Source organism: Lynx canadensis, chromosome A3, assembly GCF_007474595.2.
Source record: "Lynx canadensis isolate LIC74 chromosome A3, mLynCan4.pri.v2, whole genome shotgun sequence".
Taxonomy (NCBI): Eukaryota; Metazoa; Chordata; class Mammalia; order Carnivora; family Felidae; genus Lynx; species Lynx canadensis.
Genome location: NC_044305.1, coordinates 26,293,101 through 26,320,011, shown reverse-complemented (window position 1 = coordinate 26,320,011; position 26,911 = coordinate 26,293,101). Strand labels below are relative to the sequence as shown.

Sequence of the window (26,911 nt, the reverse complement as noted above, 5' to 3'; positions counted from 1 at the left end):
CCACGCGAAGGCATCGTGGGGCACCCAAAAGGCAGGCTGTCCTGCCCCTAATAACTTGAGAACATCAGTGCCTTCTCTGCAGGATGTGGGGTAGATGCCTGGCCAGTGCCCGGTGCACTCCACCATGTTCCAAATGGGAGCAAAGGTGACTTACAGAGATGCAAACAATTCAGCCAGAAAAAATAAGTTTAAATTTCATGTATTTCAAATACATTTACTAAGACCCTGTTGTGTGCCAGGTATTGAATAAGAGAATGTGGCAGAGAAAGTATGGAGAAGAATGTAAAATGGATCTGGGTGATAAGGTTAGAAAACCAAAAATATTATGTAAGGCCTTAGACTCTCACCACAGTTAGACCTCAGATCTGGATTCGAGCTTCCTGGCAGCCAAGGCAAAGATGGAAACACAAGTAATTATGAGATTTACAAGATCAACAAGATGAAGCAGGGGTGTGGTGGGTTGGGTCCCTGTGGTGGGAGGGGGAGTTGGGTGCTTGAGAGACTGATTGATAGGCAGGCTGATTGGTGCACAAAAAGGAAGGGGGAGTTTGGTGGATGAGGAGGTGGGCAAAGCGGGCAAGGCCAAATCATGCAGGGCCTTGTGGACCGTGATATGGCTGGTGTTTATTTTGAGAGCAGTGTTAAGATTAAAACATTTTAAGCAAAGATAGTGTGTATGTATGATTATGTGTCAAAGCAAAAGTGATGTGTGTGTGTGTGTGCCCATGCGTGTGCAAGTAATAACTAAGCGTTGTGTTGAGGCGATTCTTGAATCCTGACAACAGCCCTTCAAAGGCAGTACTGATCCTTTCCACTTGGCACATGAGGAAACCACAGCTCAGAGAGGTCAAGTGACTTACCCAAGGGCACACGGCCAGGAAATGGTGAACTAGCCTTCAAGCTGCATCTTTCTGAGGCCAAAGCCTTTCCCTTTCTGAGGACTGAGATAAGCAGGGAAGTCTTTCTGGAGGAGGCAGGTCTGCAGCAGGGCCTCCCAGAGCTGTGGGGAAAGAGCAGTGGGTTCTGACCACCTTTCCTGTTCCCTCTCCTGCTCCAGCCACCTACAACAAGCACACCAAGGTGGCCGTGAAGATGATGAAGCCAGGGAGCATGTCCGTGGATGCCTTCCTGGCAGAGGCCAACCTGATGAAGACTCTGCGGCATGATAAGCTGGTGAAACTGTATGCAGTGGTCACCAAGGAGCCCATCTACATCATCACAGAGTTCATGGCCAAAGGTGCTGCCCTCTGGGGGCTGGGGATGCAGGCCATGGCTCATACTAGTCGATTACGGACTCAGAGGTGACTCTGACATGGCTCTTGCTCTCAAGATGCCCCTGGTCTGGCCAGGAGCTCTTCTTGAACTTGAGTACTTGGGCCTCCATTGGCAGTGAGTGGCCCAGCCCTCCTGGTTCATGGGGTAAAATCATGGTAAGGGGATGCCAGAGGACGGGGAGCTCACGGAGCTACAGGAGAGGGCAGTATGGCCAGAGCCCCGCTGGGTAATGCTGGAAGAGGCTTAAGCCTTCGAGGCTGGGGGCAGCTCCCTGCCTCACCAGCCATCCCTCCTGTGTGGACCATGCTCTGGAAAAGAGTTGGCCAAGCACTCGTTCCGAGCCGCCCGCACCCGGCCGACCCGTGATTTCTCAGGGAGTTTTTTTAGGCCACCACTCCACAACCATTTTCAATCCCTGCCCATTTTTCGATAAACAGCAGCACGTCAGCAACCTCATTTAGTGCAATCTGGAAACCTGAAAACGCTTTTCATTTTCTAAATACACAGTTATGGGGCGCCTGGGTGGCGCAGTCGGTTAAGCGTCCGACTTCAGCCAGGTCGCGATCTCGCGGTCCATGAGTTCCAGCCCTGCATCAGGCTCTGGGCTGATGGCTCAGAGCCTGGAGCCTGTTTCCGATTCTGTGTCTCCCTCTCTCTGCCCCTCCCCTGTTCATGCTTTGTCTCTCTCTGTCCCCCCAAAAAATAAATAAACGTTGAAAAAAAAAATTTTTTTAAATACACAGTTATGCCGGTGCCCTAAAGCCATGGCCCCGGTCCACCAGGCTCAGAAAGCTCTCTCTCCGTCAAAAGAAATAGTGATTGCCCCCCGGTCTAGGAATCACAAAGTCATCTTTAAAAACACTCAAACTGTATGTCTCAAACACAAGGAGTGGCAAGTAAATGTTTTTATTGAAGTCTATCACAACGAACAACTTTAACCATTCACCAAAACAGTGACCGCAGTCCTGTGGCTTCCCCCCCCGCCCCCCCCAACAGGAAGCCTGCTGGACTTCCTGAAAAGCGCAGAGGGCAGCAAGCAGCCATTGCCAAAGCTCATCGACTTCTCAGCGCAGGTGAGAGTCCGATGGGGAAGTGGGGGGAGGGGACAGGAATTCAATGATCTATGTAACACGTTCTCATTGGACACGTGCTGTAATAATAGCACGCAATCATAGCTGACATGTACTGAGCGCTCAGAACAACAGTCCAGCTGACCCTCCAACAACGCGAGTGAACTATGGCAGGTCCACTTATAAGTGGGTTCTTTTTTTTTTTTTTTTAACTTTTTCTTTACATTTATTTATTTTTGATAGAGAGAGACAGAGCACGAGTGGGGGAGGGGTAGAGAGAGAAGGAGACACAGAACCCGAAAGCAGCCTCCAGGCTCCGAGCTGTCAGCCCAGAGCCTGACACGGGGCTCGAGCTCACCAACCCCGAGATCATGACCTGAGCCGAAACTAAGAGCCGGATGCTTAACCGACTGAGCCACCCAGGCGCCCCGCGGATTCTTTTTTATAGAGTACAGTACCGTAAATGTATGTTCTCTTTCTTATGATTTCCTTAATACCATTTCTCTTCTCAGGCTTGTTTTATTGTAAGAACACAGGATATAATACATATAACATACAAAACACGTATTAACCAATTGTTTATGTTATCGGTAAGGCTTCCTGTCAATAGTAGGCTATTAGTAGCTAGGTTTTGGGGGGAGTCAGAAGTTATATGTGGATTTCTGACTGTGTGGGGGTTGGTGCCCCTGACCCTGTGTTGGTCAAGGGTCAACTGTATACTTAAAAAAAAGGGTTTTTTTTACATGTATTTATTTTTGAGAAACAGAGTGAGACAAAGCGTGAGCGGGGGAGGGGCAGAGAGCGAAGGAGACGCAGAATCTGAACCAGGCTCCAGGCTCTGAGCAAGCGGTCAGCACAGAGCCTAATGGGGGCTGGAAACCACAAACTGTGAGATCGTGACCTGAGCCGAAGTCAGACGCTCAACCGACTGAGCCACCCAGGCGCCCCAACTGTATACTTTTTATGTGTCTTGTAGGTACTGGTTCATCCAGTCCTCACATGAACCTTAGAGAGTGGGATTTTTATGATCTGTTCTTATGGAACAGACTACTCCAAAGCTTAGTAGCTTGAATTAACAGCAATGTATTATTTCTTGTGATTCTGTGGGTTGACTGGGGTTGGCTGGGTGGTTCTTCTGTTCCACATGGTGAAACTGAGGTCACTCATGTGGATGCATTCTGCCGAGAACTTGCCTGGGGCTAGAATGGCCAACATGGCGGCTCATCCTCCGGGGTCTCTCTCCTGTGGACCTTCGTCACTTGATAGTCCAGTCAGAGCTTCTTTACAGCATGGTGGCTCGGTTCCAAGAGGGAGTATTCCTTCCAACAGGTCTAGCTCTATGTGCAAGGCCTTATGAATCCTCTCCTCCTATCATGCTTGCTACTGTTTCATTGGCCAAAGTATGGCCCACAGCCCAGTCCAGAGTCAGTGTGGGAGGGGACTGCACAAGGGCATGAGTCCCAAGAGACACAGTCCATTGGGGGCCACCAGTGTAGCAGTCTGGCCACAGATAGGTAATTGTTACCCCATTTTACAGAATAGGAAATTAAGGCATAGAGAGGAAACTGAGGCCCAGTGAGGTTAAGTAGTTTGCCTAAATCACTGTGTTGATTTGGGGGGATATGGCAGTGAATGAAATGGAGAGTATTTCTCTCCTCCCAGAGTTTAGAGACATTAAACAACTGAATCTCTGAAAGAGCCATTACCCAAGTGATCCTGGCTCAGCGTCAAAAGAAAGCAGTATCCAGCAAAACAAATAATGTATACACAAACCACAGAAGCACTCTTAAAATCCCAATTTCCTTCTCATCTTCCCTTTACTCTTTGCAGCTCTTCTTACCCGCGGCCTGAGTGCTTTTCACTTCTGTCCTCTGTCATCCTCTCCTCTCTGTGGGAAACCGGGAGGAAAGGGATGCTGTGGGAGTACATGGCTAGAGCATTTATCATGGTCCAGGAGCAACCCAAGAGGTCTTCCCAGAGGAAGAGGCTACTAGGCTGAATCCTTAAGGGTGAGTGGAAATTAGGCAGCTGAAATGGAGAGAGAAGGGTATTCTAGATAGAAGAAACAGCCTGTGCCAAAGCCCATGGGGGAAAAACAAAAGAGCTGGGCCCGGTCAGTTGGAACCTGGGACTGGCAAAGATAAAGGGGGTGTGGTTTGCAGCCTGGAGGGTGTTAAGTGAGACGTGCCTAGGGCCTAGGGCTGTGTCTTCTGGAGATCTTTAAGGCAGAACTCATTTGAGTATGAAAATCCCAATGGTGGGGGAGGGGATGTCCAGAGGTATAAAAAAAAAAGAGGCCTTAAATTTTTTTCTAATGTTTATTTTTGAGAGAGAGAGTCAGACAGAGCATGAGTTGGGGAGGGGCAGAGAGAGAGGGAGACACAGAATCTGAGGCAGGATTCAGGCTCTGAGCTGTCAGCACAGAGCTCGATGCAGGGCTTAAACTCACGAACATCGAGACTGTGACCTGAGCCAAAGTCAGACACTTAACCGACTGAGCTACCCAGGCACCCCAAAACAAGGCTTTAAGTTTTGGAGCCTGGAATGCCAGAGGCACATGGAAATCAAGGCCTGATATTTATTTTTACTGTAATGGTCCCTGTCCCTAGGCAAACAATAGTCTCGCCTGTAACTAAATTATAACCATCAGACTGGCAAGTAATCTTGCTGGGGGAGAGTCAGGCTGGGCAGAAGCCACTCTCCCTGTTTCACAGATGGGAAAACAGAAACCAAGGGAGCGAAAGAGGTTCCTGGCCCTTGTATGTCCAGGGCAGAGGGTCTGGGGATAGGAAGGAGGCAACCTGGGGACCTGGTCTTCACCTCCAGTCCTAGAGAGGCAGATCGTGCAGTAGAAGATGCCCCAGCCCTGTCACCAACTGGCCGTCTGGGCCTCAGATCTACCATGAACCTGAGTGTCTTCATTTGTCAAATGAGGGAATTAGACCACATCTGTACTTTTCAAGTTCAAAAGCCCTTTTTTAAGCCATAATTCTGTTGATCAAATGAAATCTTATATAGCAGCTGAATATTTTGTTTAATTTTTTAAAAACGTTTTTATTTATTTTTGAGAGAGAGAAAGAGACAGAGCATGAATGGGGGTGGGGCAGAGAGAGAGGGAGACACAGAATCTGAAGCAGGCTCCAGGCTCTGAGCTGTCAGCACAGAGCCTGACGTGAGGCTCAAACTCACGACCTGAGGCAAAGTCAGATGCTCAACCGACTGAGCCACCCAGGTGTCCCAGGAGCCAAATATTTTAAAACAGAGCGGCTCTGATTGAAGAGGGTGCCCTTTGCTTTGTCCCGTCACCCACAAGACAACCTTGAGGTATCAGCAGGATTCGGTTTGAAGAGCCCGGAGCTGGAACAGCCCTACAGACCCTTCCAGCCCTAATTCTGTGGGTTCCCTGATAACTCTCAGAAGTAAACCCAAGTTTTAATGCTCAACATCAAGGCAGCCTGCTTGGTGCTTATGAAATCTCACCCCCTCAGCGACTCCTAGTTCTTAGACCACCCCTGAGCCCAGGGAACCTCTTCGTTACTCATTCAGGTGACAAACCCTTGAGAAGCAACGCTGTGTAGGTACGTGGGCGGAGGAGTCACACAGAGTTTTGGTATTGATCCCAGTTCTGCCTGTGTAGCTTTGAGCAAGTTGCTTAACCTCTCTGAATGCCACTTTCCTCAACAGGGAGCATGAATAGCCACTGTTAAAGTGGATACTTACGTGCCAGACACTGTTGTAAACCCTTGATGCAGGCATGGAGGATTAATCCTCACATGACCCCTCAGAAGCAGGTTCTATTGTCGTCCTCCTTTTACAGAGAAGAAAAGGAAGGCACAGAGGAGTGAAGTAGCTTGCTTGAGATCACAGAGCTGTGGGGCTCAGGCTGAGCTGGTCCAACTCCGGAGTCACTGAGGCATTAACCTCTACTATCTCCCAAAGTGGGTGAATCCCACCTGCCCCACTGAGCATATGTGAAAATCAATAACGTGAATGTCTGCCTGTGGGCACTAAAAAATGGTAACTGGTAGCATGAGTGCCTGTTCTTTCAAATCTAAGGCCACAAATCCAGGTAGAGTAATGGATTAGTGCACAGATGCTGAGCTGGGCTTTTGGGGTTCCAATCCTGGTCTCCACTTGGACCAGTTACTCATTTCTCTAGGATTAACCTTTCTTGCCTGGGAAATATGGCTGATAGCAATCGTGCCTCCCCCCCAGAGTAAATGCGATTTCAGTTCAAGTATCATCTTCTGATAAATGAATAAACGACAATGTTTTCCATGAACATAATAACCCTTGTTAACTCTTCTGTCGTCTAAGGACTCCTGATAAATGTCGCCCTCCCCCGCCCCGGCAAGACCTTGTCTCATCTCACCCCTAGCCTGCGATTCCCAACAAAAGCACAGTCTCAAGTTTTTGCTGGAAAGCTTGAAGCCTCACACCTCAGTTCCAGTAGCCATGGGTGCCCCCTGCTGGCCACTTCCCAAAAGTGTGCCCCCCACTTGCCTCTGACCTTGAGTAGGCTTGTTTTGGTTTGGTCTGTCTTACCATGCCCCCCTATCCCACCCCCAAAATCTCACCAGATTGCACCCAGCTGCAATCCTCCAAAACAATCCTCCAGTTCTGCAGTAATTAGAGGCGACGTGGGGCACAGGTATTGGAAATCCACAGACTGGTTTGAATCCGGCATTCAAAATTTTCCTGGTTGTATGATCTGGAAAGTGTCCCCCCTCTATAAAACATATAAACGTATTATAATGAGACCTGGCCCAAGGAGCTCAAAGCCCAATTTGTAAACTGTAAGTACTGTTTTCTGGGTGTCTGGGAGCTCATTATAAACCTCTTTATGAGAGTTAAACGCACAAACCCTTGTAAGTGAAAAATGTCTCTGAGGAAAAAAATCCCACATCTTTCTGTCAGAGGCTTCCAGGGACCCATTCATTGTGAATAAGAATCCTCCATACAGGGGCACCTGGCTGGCTCAGTTGGAAACGCATGCAACTCTCGATCTCGGTGTCATGAGTTCAAGCCCCATGTAGAGATTACTTAAAAAAGATTTTTTTAACTTAAAAAAAAATATTCCATATAGTCTATTATTCATTCAGCAGCCATAATGGCATTAAAATATGTATCAGGCCATGTCATACTCCTGCTCCAGTCCTTCTACCATCCTCCCATTGCACTCAGAAGACAGTCCAACCCCTCTTCAAACCTAGAAGGTTCTTCACAACCAGCCGCCTCCCTTTCAACTTCAACTCCATGTGGCAACTTCTGCTCAGCCCCCTGTTCCATGAACACCCAAACTCATTCCTACCTCTGGGCCTTTGCATATGATGTTCTTGCTGCCAGGAATACTCTTATTTCACACACTTAGTACCACCACTTGGATCTTTGCCAAAACTTCACCTCCTCAAAGCAGCCTTCCCTGACCACCCAATCCAAAACAGCCCTCTACACTTCATGTCCTGCTACTCTGCTTTATCCTTTATGGCACTTACCGCCACCTGCAGGGGCATTGCCTGCCTCAGCACCCGCTCAAGTAATAGGCCTGGCACCCAGGAGACACTCAGTAGATTTTTGTTGAATGAATAAATGAATTTTCCCCACCCAAGCTTGAGAATGAAGAAGGTACAAGAGATATACAGCAGAGTATGACATTAGCCTAGGTTGTCCCCAGAAAGAGGGCTGGGGATGAAAGTACCTCACAGTATCCTGGTGTGTGTATGGGCAGGGGAGGTTCCTGGGAAAATAATGCCATTGCTTTTTCCTCAAAGTAGTCTCTGGGAGTTTGGGAACCCTAGAGAAAAACCCCCAAAGAGAACCAGGCCCTGAGATTCCCCCCAGCCTGGACATGAAGGTAGAGAAATGCCAACCTGAGCTCAGGACCCTTCCATAAGAAAGGGGGAGCTGCGTGCACACACTTCCCCATTTTCTCAAACTTGGACGCTCCTCTTGTGTTTTGGGGTGGGACCCACCTTGGGCTGGGCCACTTGTGAGGATTAAGGTGTCTCTGTTTTGGGTGGAGATTGCAGAAGGCATGGCCTTCATCGAGAAGAGGAACTACATTCACCGAGATCTCCGAGCCGCCAACATCCTGGTCTCTGCGTCCCTGGTGTGCAAGATTGCCGACTTTGGCCTGGCGCGTGTCATTGAGGACAATGAATACACGGCCCGGGAAGGTAGGGAGCGCCGCCCAGGGACCGTGGGGCCCACTTGGGTGGTCTGTGAGTGCTGAGAGTTGAGACATGTGTCTGTCCTGGCACCAGCTCTTGTCATTAAGCTTGATGGAGTCCTTCTGGATAGAGTCTCCAGGCCTGTAGTCTCACCCAGTGGCTCTGATAAATTTTAGGTTGCACTAGCCAAGTGCATGTTGGATTTAAGGGGAGGGCAACTTTGTGGGTAATAGATGAAAACTGGGAAAAATCCAAATGTCCATAAGTAGTAGAATGGATATATATAAGTTGTGGTACATTCGTGTAATATAATGTTACGCAGCAATGGAAAATTCCAAACCAGTGCTACATGCAAAAGTCGTTGCAGGATGGCTCCATTTATATACAATTCAGAAACAGGCAAACTCTCGTATGAATAGCAACATTATTCATAACAGCCAGAAAGTGGAAGCAACAACAGAATATTGTTCAGCCACAAAAAAGGAACGAAGTACTGATACATGCTAACCGTGGATACACTTTCAAAACATCATGTTAAGTGAAAGAAGCCAGACACCAGGATGGCATATTGTATGATTCCATTTATATGAGGCCTTGAGGACCCTACTCTTCAGGAGCTGTGGTTCACTGCAGTATCAGCTGAATCAACGAGGGGGCCCAGAGTGTCAGCTCCCCCGCCACACCCCACACCCCTCTGCCTGTTCCTCTCCACTCTAGATATCTGTCCTGAGGATAGATACCCCTTGCTTCCGCAGAGGCGGGACTGAAGAGTGTGCCCCTGTCCTGTTCCCTAGCACACACCCAGCCCTGACTGCTCCCAGACTCTCGCTGACTCTGCTCTGTCCAACCCCACAGGGGCCAAGTTCCCCATCAAGTGGACGGCTCCTGAGGCCATCAACTTTGGCTCTTTTACCATCAAATCAGACGTCTGGTCCTTTGGTATTCTGCTGATGGAGATCGTCACCTATGGCCGGATCCCTTACCCAGGTAGGGAAGGGGGCATCAGCTGCGACTGCTTCCATGGCCCAGCCTGGGTCCCTTCACTTGTCAGTGTGTCCATTCAGGCAGAGATCTTGATCCTTGCCCCCAACCTCCCCTCACCTGCCCCATCTCAGTTCAATGTACCACCATCCACCCAATTTCTTAGGCTGAAAATCTGGGGGCTTCCTTGGTCCTTCCTTTTCTCTCACGCCTTGCTACATGCAAGCAGTCACAAGATTCTGGCCATTTGACTCCAAAATACACACCCAGGGGCACCTGAGTGGCTCAGTTGGTTAAGCAACCGACTCTTGATTTTGGCTCAGGTTATGATCCACGGTTCTTGAGTTCGAGCCCTGCAGTGCAGAGCCTGCTTGGGATTCTCTCTCTTTGCCCCTCTCCTGCTCATGCTCACTCTCTCTCTCTCTCAAAATAAATACACTTTAAAAAATACACATCCACTTTTTTTTTTTAATGTTTATTTTTGAGCATCACGATCTCACAGTTCGTGGGTTCAAGACCGGCGTCGGGCCCTGTGCTGACAGCTCAGAGCCTGGAGCCTGTTTCAGATTCTGTGTATCCCTCCCTCTGTCCCTCCCCCACTCATGCTCTGTCTCTCTCTCAAAAATAAATATAAAAAAAATTTTTTTTTTAATTTTCCCCACCAGACACTGAGCTCTATGAAGCCAGAAAACACGTCTATATTCCTCATTAATATATCTGCACTGCTCACCTCTGTGCTTGGCACATAGTCGATACTTAATAACTATTTGTTGAATGGATGAATGTATCCCCAATGTCTATGGGCAGCACCCTATGCTGAATAGACCACGTAGGTACAGATATACCCAACATGTAGATTGCCCAAGACTCAGTAAATAATGTCATTTTCTGTTCCTTTTTGGTCAGGATGTGTCCTTATGGATCTGTAGCCAGAATACTGGGAAGAAGGTGAAAGGTAGATATAAGGGGTCCCTGACTTTATGTTCTTGCCCCATCCACGATTACACTTTGAGAAATTCACTTCGCTTCTTCTACCCCAGTGTTCTCACTTTTTAAAAATATAGGCAATGACATCAACCTTGCAGAAGTGGTTATGAAGATTAGAAATAGGGGCAGCTGGGTGACTCAGTCAGTTAAGCATCCAACTCTTGATTTTGGTTTAGGTCATGGTCCGGGGCGTGTGAGTTAAAGCCCCGCACTGGGCTCTGTGCTGAGAGTGCAGTCTGCTTGGGATTCTTAAAAAAAAAACCTAATTTTAAAATTAAAAAAAAATTAAATGTCTTTAAAAAAATATTAAAGGGGGCACCTGGGTGGCTCAGTTGGTTGAGCTTCTGACTTTGGCTCAGGTCATGATCTCACGGTTTGTGAGTTCAAACTCCACATCAGGCTTGTTGCTGTCAGCACAGAGCCCGCTTCAGATCCTCTGGCCCTCTCTCTCTGCCCCTCCCCCATTTGCACTCTCTCAAAAATAAATTAAAAAGACATTTTTGAAAAGATTAGAAATAAAAGATGTAGATACTTGGTTCATTCATCACTATTGATCAAATACCTACTATGTGTTGGGCACTGAGGATACAGTGAGAGACGAGGTCTCTGCTCATAAGGAGCACATCCTAGCCATGGAGCACATCCAGGCTAGCATGTCATCCTAGGCTCTCCATCTCAGCTGGAGATCACTGCTGAGGAGAATATGAAGCAGGATGTGTGTGAGGGAGTGACATGGGGCACCTGTGAGAGAGGGTGACATGGGGCTCCCCAGCACCTGTCAGAGTAGGTCATATGTGACTTGAAAGACAGCTCAGTGAGGATCTAGAGAAAAGATTCCAGGGAGAAGGCATTGCTTTGCTAGCTCTTAGGCCTGGAGGTGTGCCTGAAGAAAAGCAAGGAAGCCTGGTAGCTGGAGACAAGGAATGAGAGCAGATGGTGAACAATGAGGTTGGCAGGGACCAGATCAGGTAGGGCCCATGGTCATAGTGAAGGGTGTGGATTGTGGATGTTAGTCTAAGTGTACAGGAGCCATTGGAGAGTCTGGGGCAGGGAAGTAGCATCATCTGATCTCCATCTTTTTTTTTTTTTAACGTTTATTTATTTTTGAGACAGAGAGAGACAGAGCATGAACGGGGGAGGGGCAGAGAGAGAGGGAGGCACAGAATCGGAAGCAGGCTCCAGGCTCTGAGCCATCAGCCCAGAGCCCGATGCAGGGCTTGAACTCGTGGACCGCGAGATCGCGACCTGAGCTGAAGTCGGACGCTTAACCCACTGAGCCACCCAGGCGCCCCTGATTTCCATCTTTAAGTGATGCTTTGGTTCAGCATGGAGAGTGGGTTGGGGGCTGGGGAGAAGGTAGCAGCCACAGCAGTGGGGACAGGGAGAGGTGGTGGAGACAGACGCAAGTTGGTGGGTTGATACTACATTTCAAAAGAAGGAAAAAATGTGACTTGCTGATGTGGAAGGTGAGACAGAGAGAGAGAGGGAGGAGAACCAAGGTCGACCCTCTTGGTTTTAGTGGAGCAGCTGGGTAGATGTTGGTCGATGGTCTAGGGATAGAACTTCAAGAGTTCTGGTTTAGCCCTGTTAAATTTGACGTGACTTGTAATATCCAAGTAAAGATGTTCAAAGAAGCACTTGGATGTATGAGTTTGGTGCTCCAGACTGGTAATATAAAATCGGGGAGCATAGACATGTGGAAGATTGTTCTTAGGGATACCCCACATTGGGGCGCCTGGGTGGCTCAGTCTGTTGAGCGTCCGACTTTGGCTCAGGTCATGATCTCGTGGTCTATGAGTTTGAGCCTTGCATTGGGCTCTGTGCTGACAGCTAAGAGCCTAGAACCTGCTTCGGATTCTGTGTCTCCCTCTCTCTCTGCCCCTCCCCCGCTCATGCTCTGTCTCTGTCAAAAATAAATAAAACATTAAACAAAAATTTTAAGGATACCCCACATAAACATCAGTTGAACAAGGAAATGGTCCCACTCACAGAGTGACATAGAGACAGGCTGCCTGTTTTTTTCTTGAGAGTACACCAGTAAAAACCAGGCAATCGGTTATGGGACCTGAATCCATTAGGATGCATTAGGCTGGAAGTAACAAAATAACTAAGAGTGTGGAAACAGTAGGCGAGTTCTTAGTCCCCAGGATGAGGAGCCTGGCAGGATCACGTGTCTATGTTGAAGGAAAGCGGAGGGGTATATCTTCCAAGGCCTCTTTTCTCATCAGGGAGGAACACCTTTCCTGCAGTCTCCTGGGAGAATGCCCCTCAGCTCCCATTGGCCAAAACTGGGTGCCATGTCCCTGCCCTGCCTGCAGGGGAGGCTGGGGAAGGGGTACCTGGCTTTCCCAGTGGGAGGGGCTCAGCTCCCAGGAGAGGTAAGAAGTGATGGCTCCTGGGGACGCAACAGTGTCTGCCACCCCAGGATTCCCTGTCCCAGTCCCTCCCTTTTTCACTCCATGGCTCCTTCTCAGGGATGTCAAACCCTGAGGTGATCCGGGCACTGGAGCATGGATACCGGATGCCTCGACCCGAGAACTGCCCCGAGGGACTCTACAACATGATGACACGCTGCTGGAAGAACCGCCCTGAGGAGCGGCCCACCTTCGAATATATCCAGAGCGTGCTGGATGACTTCTACACGGCCACGGAGAGCCAGTACCAACAGCCATGATGGGTGGAGCCCGGGCAGGGCCGAGTACCCAGCTGACGCCCGAGAGGTGGTTCCAGCGCCATCTGCCTGGTGCCTGCTTGTCCTTCCCACTCCCGGACACCCACCCTCGTCCCAGCCACAGCGCCTCATCTGTCAGGTGGGTGGGCTGAACTGGACAATCTCTTTTTGACTCTAGCAATCTCCAGTCTGCCATCCTCAGGAGACCCCAAGTTGATATTTCTTCTAGTGCCTGGGACAGCTGGATTCCGGTTACAGCTGTGGTTTGGACGGGAAACTTTTAAAAATCATGAAATAAATATTTAAATAAAAGATACAAATGCTAAGGCTTTCCTGACAGCTTGTCTTGTTCTGCCAGTTCCTGAATATCTATTTGCCTTTTTGCTAGATGACAAGACAGAAAGGGGCAGGGACCCTTCCAAAGACCAGCAGTCTGAAGAGAAATGGGGTCCGATGCTCCAGCTTTTCTAACTGCCCCCCAAGTAGTCGCTGGCTATGTCAGTTTCCTACGGCTTCTGCAACAAATGACCACAAACTTGGTGGCTTAAAACACAAATTCATTATCTCACAGCTCCAGAGGTCAGAGTCTGAAATGGGTTTGGCAGGGCTGCGTGCCTTTTGGAGCCTCTAGGGGAGAATTCATTTCCTCGTCTTTTCTGACTTCTAGGAACTGACACATTCCCTGACTCGTGCTTTTCTTCCACTCGTCACTCCAAACTGCTTGTCGTCACATCTCCTTCCCCGACCGGCTCCTGCCTCCCTCTTTCACATGTAGGGATACCTGTTAGTACACTGGGCCCACCTGGAGAATCCAGACTAACTTTTCCCTTTCAAGATCGTTAACCACATCTGCGAAGCAAAGCCCCTTTTGCCATGTAAGGCAACATCTTCACAGGATCCAGGGATTAAGACAGGGACATCTTGGGCAGGGAGGAGGGGCCTTATTCTGCTAATCACATTGGCACTGGGATGCTGGATGGGCTGTGTCTCCAAAGAGCTGAGTTTGCCAAGATGATAGGAATGACTTTTCATGACTGGAGCCCGGACTTTCCTGCCAAGCCACAGTGATACTTGAGCTGGTTAGTCTGGGTCTCCCCTAGGGCTGCAGGGCTGTCCGAAGCCGGGGCATTTCCCATGGCCAAGCAGCCATCGTGGTTGTTAAGATGGTATCCACCATCGTAGGAATACCAGAGTCTGGAGATGTAGTTGCTGGGACGTATCTGGTTCCCTGCGTGGGAAGTTCTCAGTAGAGGGGAGGGAGATGTGGGAAGGAAGTAGAGAGGACAAGGATCAATGGGCCCTTCCTGCATGTTGTCTCAGTTGAAAGTGCCGGACATTAGCTTTCGTTGGAAGGGGAACAACGGGAAGAGGTGGACAGCGAGATGGGGAGCCAATGACACCTTTCTATATCATTGCATCCCCTGAAAGATTTACTTCACAGCACCTGCCAGGGTCCCCTGGAGCCCTATCCTGAATTGCTTCTGTACCCCCGAGTAGCACAGAGGAACTGGGTATAAGCAGTGGAAAGCACATCTAGCAGTGTTTCAACTTACCTAGTCGGTAACTGAATTTCTCTCCTGCTATCTTGTTTGGGATATGTTTTTGGGTATCTGAAAGCGGAGCTCATCTCCTACAGTAGGAATTTGCACTCATGATTTGTGGTGCATTGGATTGCTGTTCAGTGATCCATAGGAGGGAGCCTATTGCTACATGGACAAGACCAGGGGTCAATTCCTACCCTCCTGCTCTTTCAGTTTAATTGCCCTATACTGTGATTTATCCATCTGGTCACAGGAAAGACAGATTAAAACATGGGGACATATACAACACCAAAGCACAGCCCATGAAAGAAAATATTGATACACTGGACTCCATTAAATTTAAAAACTCTGCTCTGGGGGCGCCTGGGTGGCGCAGTCGGTTAAGCGTCCGACTTCAGCCAGGTCACGATCTCGCGGTCCGTGAGTTCGAGCCCCGCGTCAGGCTCTGGGCTGATGGCTCAGAGCCTGGAGCCTGTTTCCGATTCTGTGTCTCCCTCTCTCTCTGCCCCTCCCCCGTTCATGCTCTGTCTCTCTCTGTCCCAAAAATAAATAAACGTTGAAAAAAAAAATAAAAAAAAAATAAAAACTCTGCTCTGAGAAAGACACTGTTAAGAAAATGAAAAGACAAGCTCCAATCTGGGAGAAAATATTTGCAAAACACATATCTGATAAAAGACCGTCATCCAAAATATACAAAGCATCCTTAAAGGCCAACAATAAGAAAACAAACAACCCAATTAAGAAATGGTCAAAGACCTGAACAGACACCTCACAAAAGAAGATATGCTCAGTCTGTTAAGTGTCCGACTTCAGCTCAAGTCATGATCTCACAGTTTGTGAGTTCGAGTCCTGCATCCAGCTCCGTGCTGACAGCTCAGAGCCTGCAGCCTGTTTTGGATTCTGGGTCTCCCTCTCTCTCTCTCTGCCCCTCCCTGGCTTGTGCTCTCGCTCTCTCTCAAAAATAAAATAAATGAACATTAAAAAAGAAATAACAGATATGCAGGTGGCAAACAAGCCACCTGAGAAGATGTTCACCTGAGAAGACGAGAAGATGTTCAACATCATATGTCATTAGAGAAGTACAAATTGAAACAATGAGATATCACCACACATTACTTAGAATGGCCCAAATCCAACCACTGACAATACCAAAAGCTGGCAAGAACTTGGAGCAGCAAGAACTCTCATTCATTTGCTGGTGGGGATGCAAGATGGTGCAGTCACTTTGGAAAACATTTGGTCGCCTCTTACAAAACTACACATGTTCTTACCATACAACCCAGTAATTGCGTCCCTTGACATTTACTCAAGCATGTTGAAAACTTTTGTCCACATAGGAACCTACACGCTAATGTTTGCAGTAGCTTTATTTACAATTGTCAAAATTTGGAAGTGACTAGGATGCCTTTCTACAGGTGAAGAGATGAACAAACTGTGGTATATCCATATATTGGAATATTGTTCGGTGATCCAAAGGAACGAGCCATCAAGACACGGAAGAACCCTACACAACACAGAGCTAAGTGAAAGAAGCCAACCTGAAAAGGCTACACACCATGAAGTCCAACTGTGCCATTCTGGAAAATGCAAAACTTCAGAGAAAATAAAAAGATCAGTGGTTGCCAGGGGTTTGGCAGAGAAGGAGGGATGAATAAAGAGGAACATAGGGGATTTTTAGGGTAGTGGAACCATTCTGTATGATACTTTTAATGGCGGATACATATCATTATCTGTCAAAACTCAATGCATAGCACAGAGTGTATTATAATGCAAATCACAGAATTAAGTTAATGAAAATAAAAATAATAATAGGCTCACCAATTGTAACATGTAGCATACTAAGGCAACATGTTAATAATAGAGGAAACTGGAGGCCAGGTGAGGGAGTATATGAGAATTTTGTGTTTTCTACTCATTTTCTGTAAACTTACAACTGCTCTAAAAAATAAAGTCTGGGAGCACCTGGGTGGCTCAGTCGGTTAAGAGTCCGACTCTTGATTTCAGCTCAGATCATGATCTCACAGTTCATGGGTTCGAGCCCCATGTCAGGCTCCACAGTGACAGCACAGAGCCTGCTTGGGAATTCTCTCTTTCCCTCTCTCTCCCTCTCTCTGATCCTCTCTCTTTCATGTTTTCTCTAAATAAATAAATAAATAAATAATAAGTAAATAAACGTTAAAAAATAAAGTCTGCTGGGGTGCCTGGGTGACTCAGTGGGTTAAGTGTCCAACTATTGATTTCGGCTCAGGTCACGATTTTTCATGGTTTGTGAGATCAAACCCCGAACTGGGGGCTCTATGCTGACAGCACAGAGCCTGCTTGGGATTCTCTTTCTCCCTCTTTCTCTGCTTCTCCCCCTCCCTCCCTCTTTCTCTCTCTTGCTCTCTCTCTCTCTCAAAATAAATAAACATTCTTTAAAAAGTCTGTTAAATAAAAAAGCGAAAGAAAAAAAACATGGAAATAAATTTTGTGCCACCAATGCTTTGGGAAGACTTCATGAACTCCTCCCCTGCAAGGTGGCAAAGGAAAGTGTAGATAAGATGCCCCATTCTAAGGGGGTACTTGGGTGGCTCGATCAGTTGAGCATTGGACTCTTGATTTTGGCTCAGGTCCATGATCTCATGGTTCTTTTTTTTAAACAACTTTTTGAAAAAGTCTCTGGTAACACTGGTACTGTATCCACTTTACAGCAATACATGGAATAAATGAACTTTCAGATCTTTCCCAATTTTAACACCATGACTCTTTTGAGTCCCCTTTCCAGATATTGGAAATTGAGGCTTAGCAAGATTGAGTAACTTACCTCCAGTCACACTCTTAGCTAACCAGGCCATGGTGAAGTCCATATTCAAAGATGTCTTCCTCCATGAAATACGCTGCTTTTCATCGTTTAATAAGTAGTGTATTGTATTGGGCACCTACCATCTACCTGAAGGATTATAAAATAAATGTAAAAAGACAATTGTTTATTGAATACCTACCATATAACATTATATCATTAGATCCTCATCATAAGCCTATTATTATAATCCCTACCTATTTTGCCAATGAGAATAAGGTAGTACAAGGTTAAATAAAAGAGCGGATCCTACCCTCATAGGAATCACAATCTATTAGAGAGGATATAAAATAGTCAAGCAAATAATCATATACTTAATTACAAATTATTCTCGTAGTTGGACTGCCATTGGAGCTCTGGTACCCATCCCACTCATTAAATCAGGGCCTCAGGTAACCCTGGCAACGGGTCTTCCTGCCAATAGTAAAGATGGCGTCCAGAGAACAAGCGCGTTTACGCACACCCCCATTACCCACAATACAGTGGGGAAGAAGAGGAGGAGCAGTCTCTGCCAGGAGTTAATATGGCCCCCATAGTTACACCATCCTTTCGTCACCTAATCAGCGACCTCCCTGCCCAGACCAGGCTGCCGATCAGGAGTTAAGTCTTCTCGCCCCCGTGCTGAACACGACTACAGGAGAGATCGAAGCCAGGCAGCACCCCACGGAGTTAAACTCCGTAACCAGGGAAACACCACTTCCGCTGACGTCATTACGGCGACACGTGGATCCAAGATGGCGGCGGCGATGGTGAGTGAAGGAGACTCCGGGAGCCAGAGCTGGAGCGGGGTCCTCCGGGGGCTCCCAGGACCTTCCAGCGCCCCATGCCTGGCCCGAGCCACCTCCGGGACCCCTAGCTCAGTCCTGAGGGACGTCCCTGACTGGGCTTGTCTCTCCCAAACTCCCTCTCCCCGACCCTGGCCCCACACTCAGGCTTGTCAGGGCCCAGAGTTTTGGGGGAGGCACTCGGTAGGAGGGAAGGTCTCGGTTACCGTCTCGGCCGGTTCCTATTCCTGCTTTGGTCTCCACCTCCTGTGACCCCCTTTTTTTCTAATTTTCACTTCCCAGCCCCGACCCCTCTGAAGAGCCCCCTATTATTTCCATCCTTGCTCCTCCTCCTCACGTCCAGACTTTGGTCTCTCCGCCTTCCGCCTCCCCTCTGTCCTGACCGGTTCGCGGATGCGACCTCACCTCTGACCAGCCTCCCAGCCCAAACCCCGTCTCAGATCCTTTCCGGAGCCCTGTCCTCACCTCCACCTTCAACTGTTCCCACCGCGCACAGGTCTTGACTGTCGCTACCCTGGAGCGTGCCCTTACACTGCCCCCCGCCCCCCCCCCCCATCTTCTGTCTCCAGACCCTTCCCTAAACCTTTTTCTGGTCTTCTCTAAATCACCTGTCTGCCTCTCTTCGGGGGAGCTTTTATCCCATTGGTTCTCAAACTTCACTGTGCATAAGACTCGGGGTGTGCTTGGGGGAGGCATGTTAAAAATGTAGTTTCCTGAGCCCCACTCCCAAAGTTGTAATTCAGTAGGTCTAGGTGATGCCCAGGAATCTGCACTTTTAGAAGCCCTCCAGTGATAATGATGCAGGTGATCTGTGAACCGCGTTTTGAAAAACACCTTACCAGCCTTGTCTGCTGCCTCCCTCTTGGGTGCCCCTGCAGGGCCACACAGCTCTTTAGGTGGAGGGTTCATTAGAATGGAGCTTGTTAGGATGAAGCCTGTGTGTGGATAAGAGTACAGGTAAAAGAGCTGTGCCTGGAATGTGGGTCAGAACATTATTGGCTCCTAGTACAGAACCCGGGAAGTAGATCTATGAAAGACTGACCTTCCTTCCAGAAGCTCAGCTCACATTCTCCTTGTCAAGAGACCAGAACCAGAATTGAAGTCACTTCATCCAGAGCGATTTTCTAGGTCTTCCTGTATGTTGCTTCCTCAGCAGATAATTTCATCCTGAGAGTAAATGCAAAGGAAGACAAAAAAAGGAGCTGACATTTAACTTCAGCAAAAGAAAGAAAAAGAAAGAAAGAAAGAAAGAAAGAAAGAAAGAAAGAAAGAAAGGCCGATAAGATTCTTGTGTAAATTCTTTGGTGTTGGTTTTCTCCAAACAATGGTATGTTAATGGCTGACAATGAGTTTCTCTCCTGTTAACCAATTGGTAACATCCTTTTTGTTTAATGAGGGATTCCTTATTTAGAACCTCAGAGGTCAGGTAAAAGATTTCATAGCCTTGCTTGATTTCTATGGTTTCAGACTCCAGTTTAAACCACAAGTGGTGTGTTGAAACTGATTTTTCTCTGGACTATGTTCAAAACAAGAATGGTGTAAGAATGTAACAGAAAAAGTCACACCCTCCTTTGCCGGAGGGGAAAAGTTCAATAAAGTGGCATTTATCACATTGCACTGGGGAAGTTCCTGCCCTGTTCAGAGGATTTTAAAGAGGTAATAAGTTAGCAATACGTATTTCTGGCACACATTGACTTAATAAATATATGAGTGCCTGCTCTGTGGCAGGAACTAGGGATGTAGTTGTGAATTCGAGGGTCATGATCCCCCACCCTTGTGGAGCTTTTCTAGTTCGAGGAGAGGAGACAGGCAGTGAACGAGTGAACAAGTAGATGAATGACATAAGGTCAGATTGTGATAAATGCTGTGGAGACAGCAAGGTAAAGTGATAGTGTTTAGGGGCGATGGGGTGATGCAACTACTTTGGATTAAATGGTCAGAGAAGTCTTTTCAGAGGTGATGTGAGTTGAGACCTGACTGACAAGAAGGAACCAGCATAATGCAAAGAATGTTCCAGGCAAAGAAAATGGCAAGCATAAAGGACCAGCGTGGGAAAGAGCTTGGTATATTTGAGGAACACAGAAGGCTGGAGGGGCTGAAGCATGGTGAGGGGTGGGGGTGGGAGAGAATGATGCAAAATGAAACTGGAGAGGCAAGAGCAGCTGTGTTTCTAGAAGCACGCCTATCATTGCAGTGGATTGTAGTCTACAGTTTGTAGTCTGTGGGCTGCATTTTGAAATAGACTGTTCTATTAGGGTGCTTCCCTTTCCCACCCCTCCAGAACATTCCATTTGGGGAGCCGGCTTGTTTGCAGCCTGCAGGGAAACCATGAAAAGGAGTTGGGATTTTATTTTATTTAAGTTCGGTGCAAAGCACGGTCAGTGATTTGGTGTTTGTCACATCACTTGGGAGTATCGTCCTGTGCTTTCATGGTGTATAGAGTAACTGATTTTAAGCTGAAGTTGTAATGTATACAGTGACTCACAGAGGCCAGTTTAAAGGGTGCACATGAGAAACTTCATGTTTGATGCAATAGTGAAAATGAGTGGAAGCGAGTGTATTACAGAGGGACGTGCGTAACAGGGCAGAGTGGGGTCACAGATAGACTTGAGTTTGGTCTGTGTCAAGCATTTATTACACGGAAGTCAGAACAGTCCCCACACCCTTGTATAATTAATGTTTCACAACCAGTGGGGATGGAGGTGTGTGGATGTGCTCTGGGGGTATATGGGTTTCTGTGGTAAGTCATACAACTAAAGAGGAACCAAGCTAGTGGATTCAGTGACCATGGGAACAGGCTGGGTTTTGGGTTTGTCCTTTTGTTTTGAAAGTTAGGGTTATGGGTGCAAGCTGCTAGAGATGTTTTATGGAATTTTCCCTCCCTCCCTTTTCTTGGTGAATGGCTCTTCTTCCTCAGGGGTTGGGCTGCCACCTCTCAGGTCTGTGTTTGCACAGTGGGTGTTTCCTAAAGCTGCAGGGCAAGACTTCTCCCACCATAGCAGTGGATGGCTGATGTAAATGGAAGTTCTGTCAGTTTCCTGCTTTCCTCGTACCCTGGATTTAGATGACTTTATAAAGTAACAGGATACGGAGTTGTTCTACCTGGGTCTTGGGTGAGAGGCAGGCCCATATCTCATTGTTGCTGGGATTACTGAGCATATGAAATATGTTTTGGGAAATATTTTGGTGGCATTTGGAAAATCCATTGAGTACATTTGTAGGCACCTCAGGAGTGTGGAGACCTCCAGTTGGAGAATAAAACTGTACTTCTCTCATGTGTATCATGGTTCATATGATCTGGATTTTATCGTTTTCCTTTCTTTATTGGATATAATTCATATACCATTAAATTCACCCTTTTGAAGTGGCAGTTTAGTGGTTTTTCATATATTCACAAACTTGTGCAATCCTCACTACCATTGACTTCTAGAACATTTCATCACCCCAAAAAGAAATGCTTTAGTAGTTACTTCCCACTCTCCTCTGTCCCTGTCAACCACTAATCTACTTTTTATCTGTATAAGATTTGCCTACTCTGGACAATTCCTATAACTGGAGTCATAGAATATGTGGCGCTTTTTTTTTTTTTAACATAGTATAATGTTTTCAAAGATCATCCATGTTGTAGCATGTATCAAATATCTCATTCCTTTTTGTGGCTGAATAATGTTCCACTGTGTGGATAGACTGCATTTTGTTTATCCTTTCATCTGTTGATGGATGCTGGGACTTTTGGCTGTTGTGAAGAACGTGGCAGTGAACATTTATGTGCATATATGTTTTTTTGTGCAAACACATATTTTCAGTTTTTTGGGTGTGCACCTAGGAGTGGAATTGCTAGCTCAGGTCACAGTGTTTTGAAGTTATTTGGGTTTGATCCAGTCCAGAAGCAGGGGAATGGGCCGAATGACCACAAGCTTCATTTGGACAGATGGAGGCAGTGTAGCCAACTACCCCCATCCCAGCAGTTCCAGTCAGAAGCACAGGAACTGTTTTTAATGGCTAAATCTGGATGGTAGAGGGCTGGAGTGCAGGAGGCCTGGACTCTGCCAGCAGTCCCATGTGTGGGAAAGTTGCTGTTTTGTCCGGGCCTCGCGTGTGGCTTGGTATCTGCTCGTTGAGAACAGAGCCCTGGAGCCTGAGTCAGCAGTCTGGGCTTAGTCCCAGCACTGACAGCGATCCACTTTGTGGCCTGAGGCAAGTCACTTTGGTGTTTTTTTGGTTTGTTTCCACAAGTGTCATATATGAGATTAAAGTTTGGACTTAATGGTTTCAAAACTTCAGGTTGAAAATTCTGTACTTCAGAATACTCAAATTTAAGTGTTTTTTTTCCCCCATGATCATAGTGTCTGTAGTCTTTCCCAGCTGCTGTCTACTGGGTGTGCTACTCACATGATCTCTCCAGTTGCCCTACCTGGTATGGATTGGATTCCACAGGAGCCGCTGTGTCCTTGGAGTTAAGGTGCCGACCCCAGGCCCTGGTTCCGATGTGTTTCTCTGAGGAGTCCCTTTAAAGGAGCACCTTAATCCTCTCAGGAAGTACAGAGGAGACTGAGACAACATTAAGTTGCCTCTTGGTTTCTTTTTTACAACTTGGACAAAAGTTCTCCTTTGATCTTGGCATTAAAGAAACAGGTCACAGAATGCTGGAGAAGGTTGAGTTTTGATCTCTGGGCACTGGCAGGAAGGTGGGAAGGACCCAGGATGAGCAGGGCCATCTGGCCACAGACGAATGATAGCCACCTACCACCCCCCAACCTGCTTTGATCCCTGAACCATTTGCTGACACTAGTGTTTCCCAAATGGGGCACTGTTGGGGGACACCCAGGACTTCTCAGTTCCATCTCCGTCCTCTTCATTGCTTCCTTCTCTGCCTTCCTAACATGATTTCTCACCTATGCCTGAGCATTAAACTGACAGGCCTCCCACGGTTTGAAATCCTGAGGTTTTGTATTCAGAGGGTATGCTTAGTGCTACTAACAGTTCTTAAAAAACAAAATCAAATCATAAGTTGGAACTGAATTCTTAAGCCGGTTTAGAAGGAAGTGTGGGTGCCCTGGCAAGTCACTTAACATCTTCGGGCCTTACTTTCTACTCGTGGTACATTAGATGCTGTAAATTTCGCAGTCCATGGGCCACATCTTCACGTGGAGTTGATTTGGGGTGGGGTTTTTTAAATTTGTTTTGTTTTGTTTTGACTGGCACAGGCTTAAAATTTTTTGAGTTGGTTGCCAAAACATTTCATAATTGGGAGATTTCACATTTAAAAGCTTCTAGGTTTTCATTTTCTCTGGAGAATTTGGGCCCAGATTCCCTGTCAAGGGCGTTCTCCATATGGGGCCCAGCTCACCAATCCTTGGTGCCCTCCTGTGTTACTCTTGAGCAGCCTCACCGTTTAGGTCACGTGCATGGTCCCACTAAGTGTTTAAATTTGCAACCCCCGAATAAGTTGGTCTCTTTATAAAGTGTGTCCTACTCTGACATTCTGATTCAAAAGCTATCAAAGGTTTGTAGTAACCACCTATGTGACCTGACTTTAAGAGAAAAATTTCTACTCGCATGATACATTTCAGTTGATAAACCATATGCCCATCCAGTATTCCATATAATCCTTACAAAAGTCCATTTTACAGGTGAAGAAACTAAGCCTTGGTCTAAGGACCTGGGCTAGAATCTGACACTGTGATTGATTTCATAACTTTGGGCAAGCTATTTTTTAAACCTCAGTTGCCATTTTTAAAATTTTTGTGTGTGTGTTTAAAAAAAAATACATATATGTACACATGTATGTACACATTTATCATTGTAACTTTAAAAAAACATTTTAATGTTTATTTTTTGAGAGAGAACGAACAGGGGAGGGGCAGAGAAAGGGGACAGAGGATCTGAAGCAGGCTCTGCACTGACAGCAGAGAACCCGATGAGGGGATGTGAGGGGATGAGGGGCTCAGGAGATCCTATCATTGTAATTTTTTTAAAGTATACAGTTAAGGGGCGCCTGGGTGGCGCAGTCGGTTAAGCGTCCGACTTCAGCCAGGTCACGATCTCGCGGTCCGGGAGTTGGAGCCTCGCGTCAGGCTCTGGGCTGATGGCTCAGAGCCTGGAGCCTGTTTCCGATTCTGTGTCTCCCTCTCTCTCTGCCCCTCCCCCGTTCATGCTCTGTCTCTCTCTGTCCCAAAAATAAATAAACGTTGAAAAAAAAAAATAAAGTATACAGTTCAGTGGCATCAATTACATTCACATTGTTGTGCAACACTCAGCACCATCCATCTTCAGAACTTTATATCATCCCATACTGAATCAGTTTCCTGATTTAAAAAAAAAAAAATTTTTTTTTTTAATGTTTATTTTTGAGAGAAAGAGAGAGCGAGCACGAGCAGGGGTAGGTGTAGAGAGAGGGAAACACAGAATCCAAAGTAGGCTCCAGGCTCCGAGCTGTCAGCGCTGAGCCCGGTGTGGGGCTCAAACCCACGAACTGTGAGATCATGACCTGAGCCAAAGTCGGATGCTTAACCAACTGAGCCACCCAGGTGCCCCCAGTTTCCTGATTTTTAAAACGAGAATGATACTGTCCTCAAAGGATTGATGTAATGATTAAATAGACTATGAGATGAGAGTGCCTAGCACAAAAAGAGCTCTCTGTAATTTTTCAGTTCCAAGGTTTGAAGTCTTCCAGAGGGGAACCATTTAAGCCTGTTGGTTCAACTAACTGAGTGTTCTTTTATAAATGCCCAAAGGGGAGAGGGAAGGTGAGTGCATTTCTTGTGTTTTATTTCTGCACTTTATGGCCTGTAGGTTTAGGCCTGGTTGTCTGTTGCTTGGTGAGGGTAGTTATTATTTTCACTTGGACTCTTGCACAGCTGGCTGTGGGTTTTCCCAACTCCCAAAGAACAGCTTTGAGTCTTTTATGTATCTGCTCAACAGCAACTCTGTATCTATGAGCTCTGAAATAAAGGCTACATTTTCAGAGCCTCCTGTGGCTAATTTGGTTCTCCCTCCTCCCTTTTTCTTTTTCCTCTATTAGTTCTTTAGCTCCATGGGGGCTGCTTGGTAAGTGGTCCTAAGCTGTCATTAGCCATCTTGCATGTGTGGTTGAATTCTTAGGGAGCTTTAACTGATTGGGTAATTGATTTCAGTTAATTGTTGGCAAACTGTGCCCCAAAGCCATTTTCTTTTTCTTTATTTTTTTCTTAATCTGGGGAGCAGTTACTACATGATCTTAAAATGGTGACTGTATCTTTGAGAAGGAAATGAAAGAATCTAGCTTACTGTTCAGGAAGGCGCTGCTTTTGCAGCAGGAGAGGTGTGGAATAAGAACCAGAAAAGCTGTTCAGACAGGCCAGACTCAATCACTGGGGTGACGCTATTTATGGGAAAGAAGACTGCAAGGCAGGGGGCTCCAGAAGAGAAAATGTTAACTTATGGCTACAGAGAAGTATGTATGAGTGAATGAACTAATTTTTAGTTCGTAGGGGGAAGAAACTTATTTTCCTTGGAAGAAGTTAATTGTTCACACCTTTCAAACTGGGTGGAGCAAATTTTAGGAGGAAAAGGGTACTTTTTAGTCCTACCAGTTCTTCATTGGGCTCTTGGGAGAGATTTTTCTGCCTGCCCAGCCCCCCAAGAATAAAATAGGTAGGGAGGGCAAGACCTTGATTCTTGGGTCTCTTGAGCTTTATAACTTTCCAGGTCACCCATATCTTTGCCAGTGATGGTGTGTTAGATTACAGCATGAAGGGCTTCTAGATTGCTATCGCCTTGTTTCTTGACATGCTACCTTTGCTGCCTCGTGACTTGGAAACCGAGTAAAGCAAAATAATGTTGAATGGACTGGTTCACATGTTAGGACTCCCACTCCTTTCTTGGCTCTGAACAGACATTTGCTAACTACTTAATTGGCTTTTCATACTGAACCACACACGGAAGTTGCTATGATGATAATTAAAAGTTACAGGAAGGTACAAAGGAATTTCCTAAAAAGCAGGTATTTTGCTACTTCCTAATTTCCTTACAGAAATGAACTGTGGATCAAACATCCTCTGTCAGGTTGTCTGGGCTGCAGCGACAATGAAGTCAAAGAGTTAGAAAAAGTTGGAATGGTAACAAGTACAAGGGTCTTATCTCTGGGACGGGTGAACTTCTAGGTCCATGATCCTCCTGGGGTCATATTATCAGATTGTGTTTTGGAGTGTGTTTTCTGGGAACAGGTTCTAGATCCTTCTTTTTTTTTTTTTTTAATTGAAGTATAGTTGACACACGTGTTGTATTCGTTTCAGGCACACAACATTGTGATTGTTAACTCTAGTCGTTATGCTCTGCTCGCCATCTGTCACCTTACCACACTGTTCCAGTATCACTGACTGCCTTCTCTATGCTGTACCTTTCATCCCAGTGACTTAGAAGAGTTTCAGAGGGGTCTGCAGTACTCTCCGCAAGGTTAAAGATTACTGATCTTGTTTGGTTTCTCACACATCTTTGCACAGGGGCCATGCTAATCGCTGTTATCGTTCCAGTTCTAATTAGTACATGCGCTGCTGAAGCCAGCACTGGTTATTCCTACATCTGTTGCCAGAATCCCCTCTGCACCGTCCT

The 26,911-nt window shown here is 46.8% G+C and overlaps 2 protein-coding genes across 4 annotated transcripts in view; both read left to right on the top strand.

Annotated features, from left to right (window-relative positions):
- The window catches only part of HCK (HCK proto-oncogene, Src family tyrosine kinase), a 43,237-nt gene extending 29,757 nt beyond the window's left edge, over positions 1–13,480 (top strand). For 2 of the 3 annotated variants that reach the window (XM_030309830.1, XM_030309831.1), the window contains 5 exons: positions 1,058–1,237; positions 2,230–2,348; positions 8,368–8,521; positions 9,371–9,502; positions 12,958–13,480. In XM_030309830.1, coding sequence (XP_030165690.1) covers positions 1,058–1,237; positions 2,230–2,348; positions 8,368–8,521; positions 9,371–9,502; positions 12,958–13,157 — 785 coding nt within the window. In that variant the 3' untranslated portion in view covers positions 13,158–13,480. The remainder of the gene's footprint in view (positions 1–1,057; positions 1,238–2,229; positions 2,349–8,367; positions 8,522–9,370; positions 9,503–12,957) is intronic. The other variant, XM_030309832.1, reaches the window with a different exon arrangement.
- Positions 13,481–17,133: 3,653 nt separating this feature from the next.
- The window catches only part of TM9SF4 (transmembrane 9 superfamily member 4), a 53,884-nt gene continuing 44,106 nt past the window's right edge, over positions 17,134–26,911 (top strand). The window contains exon 1 of the mRNA XM_030309826.1: positions 17,134–18,283. Coding sequence (XP_030165686.1) covers positions 18,269–18,283 — 15 coding nt within the window. The 5' untranslated portion in view covers positions 17,134–18,268. The remainder of the gene's footprint in view (positions 18,284–26,911) is intronic.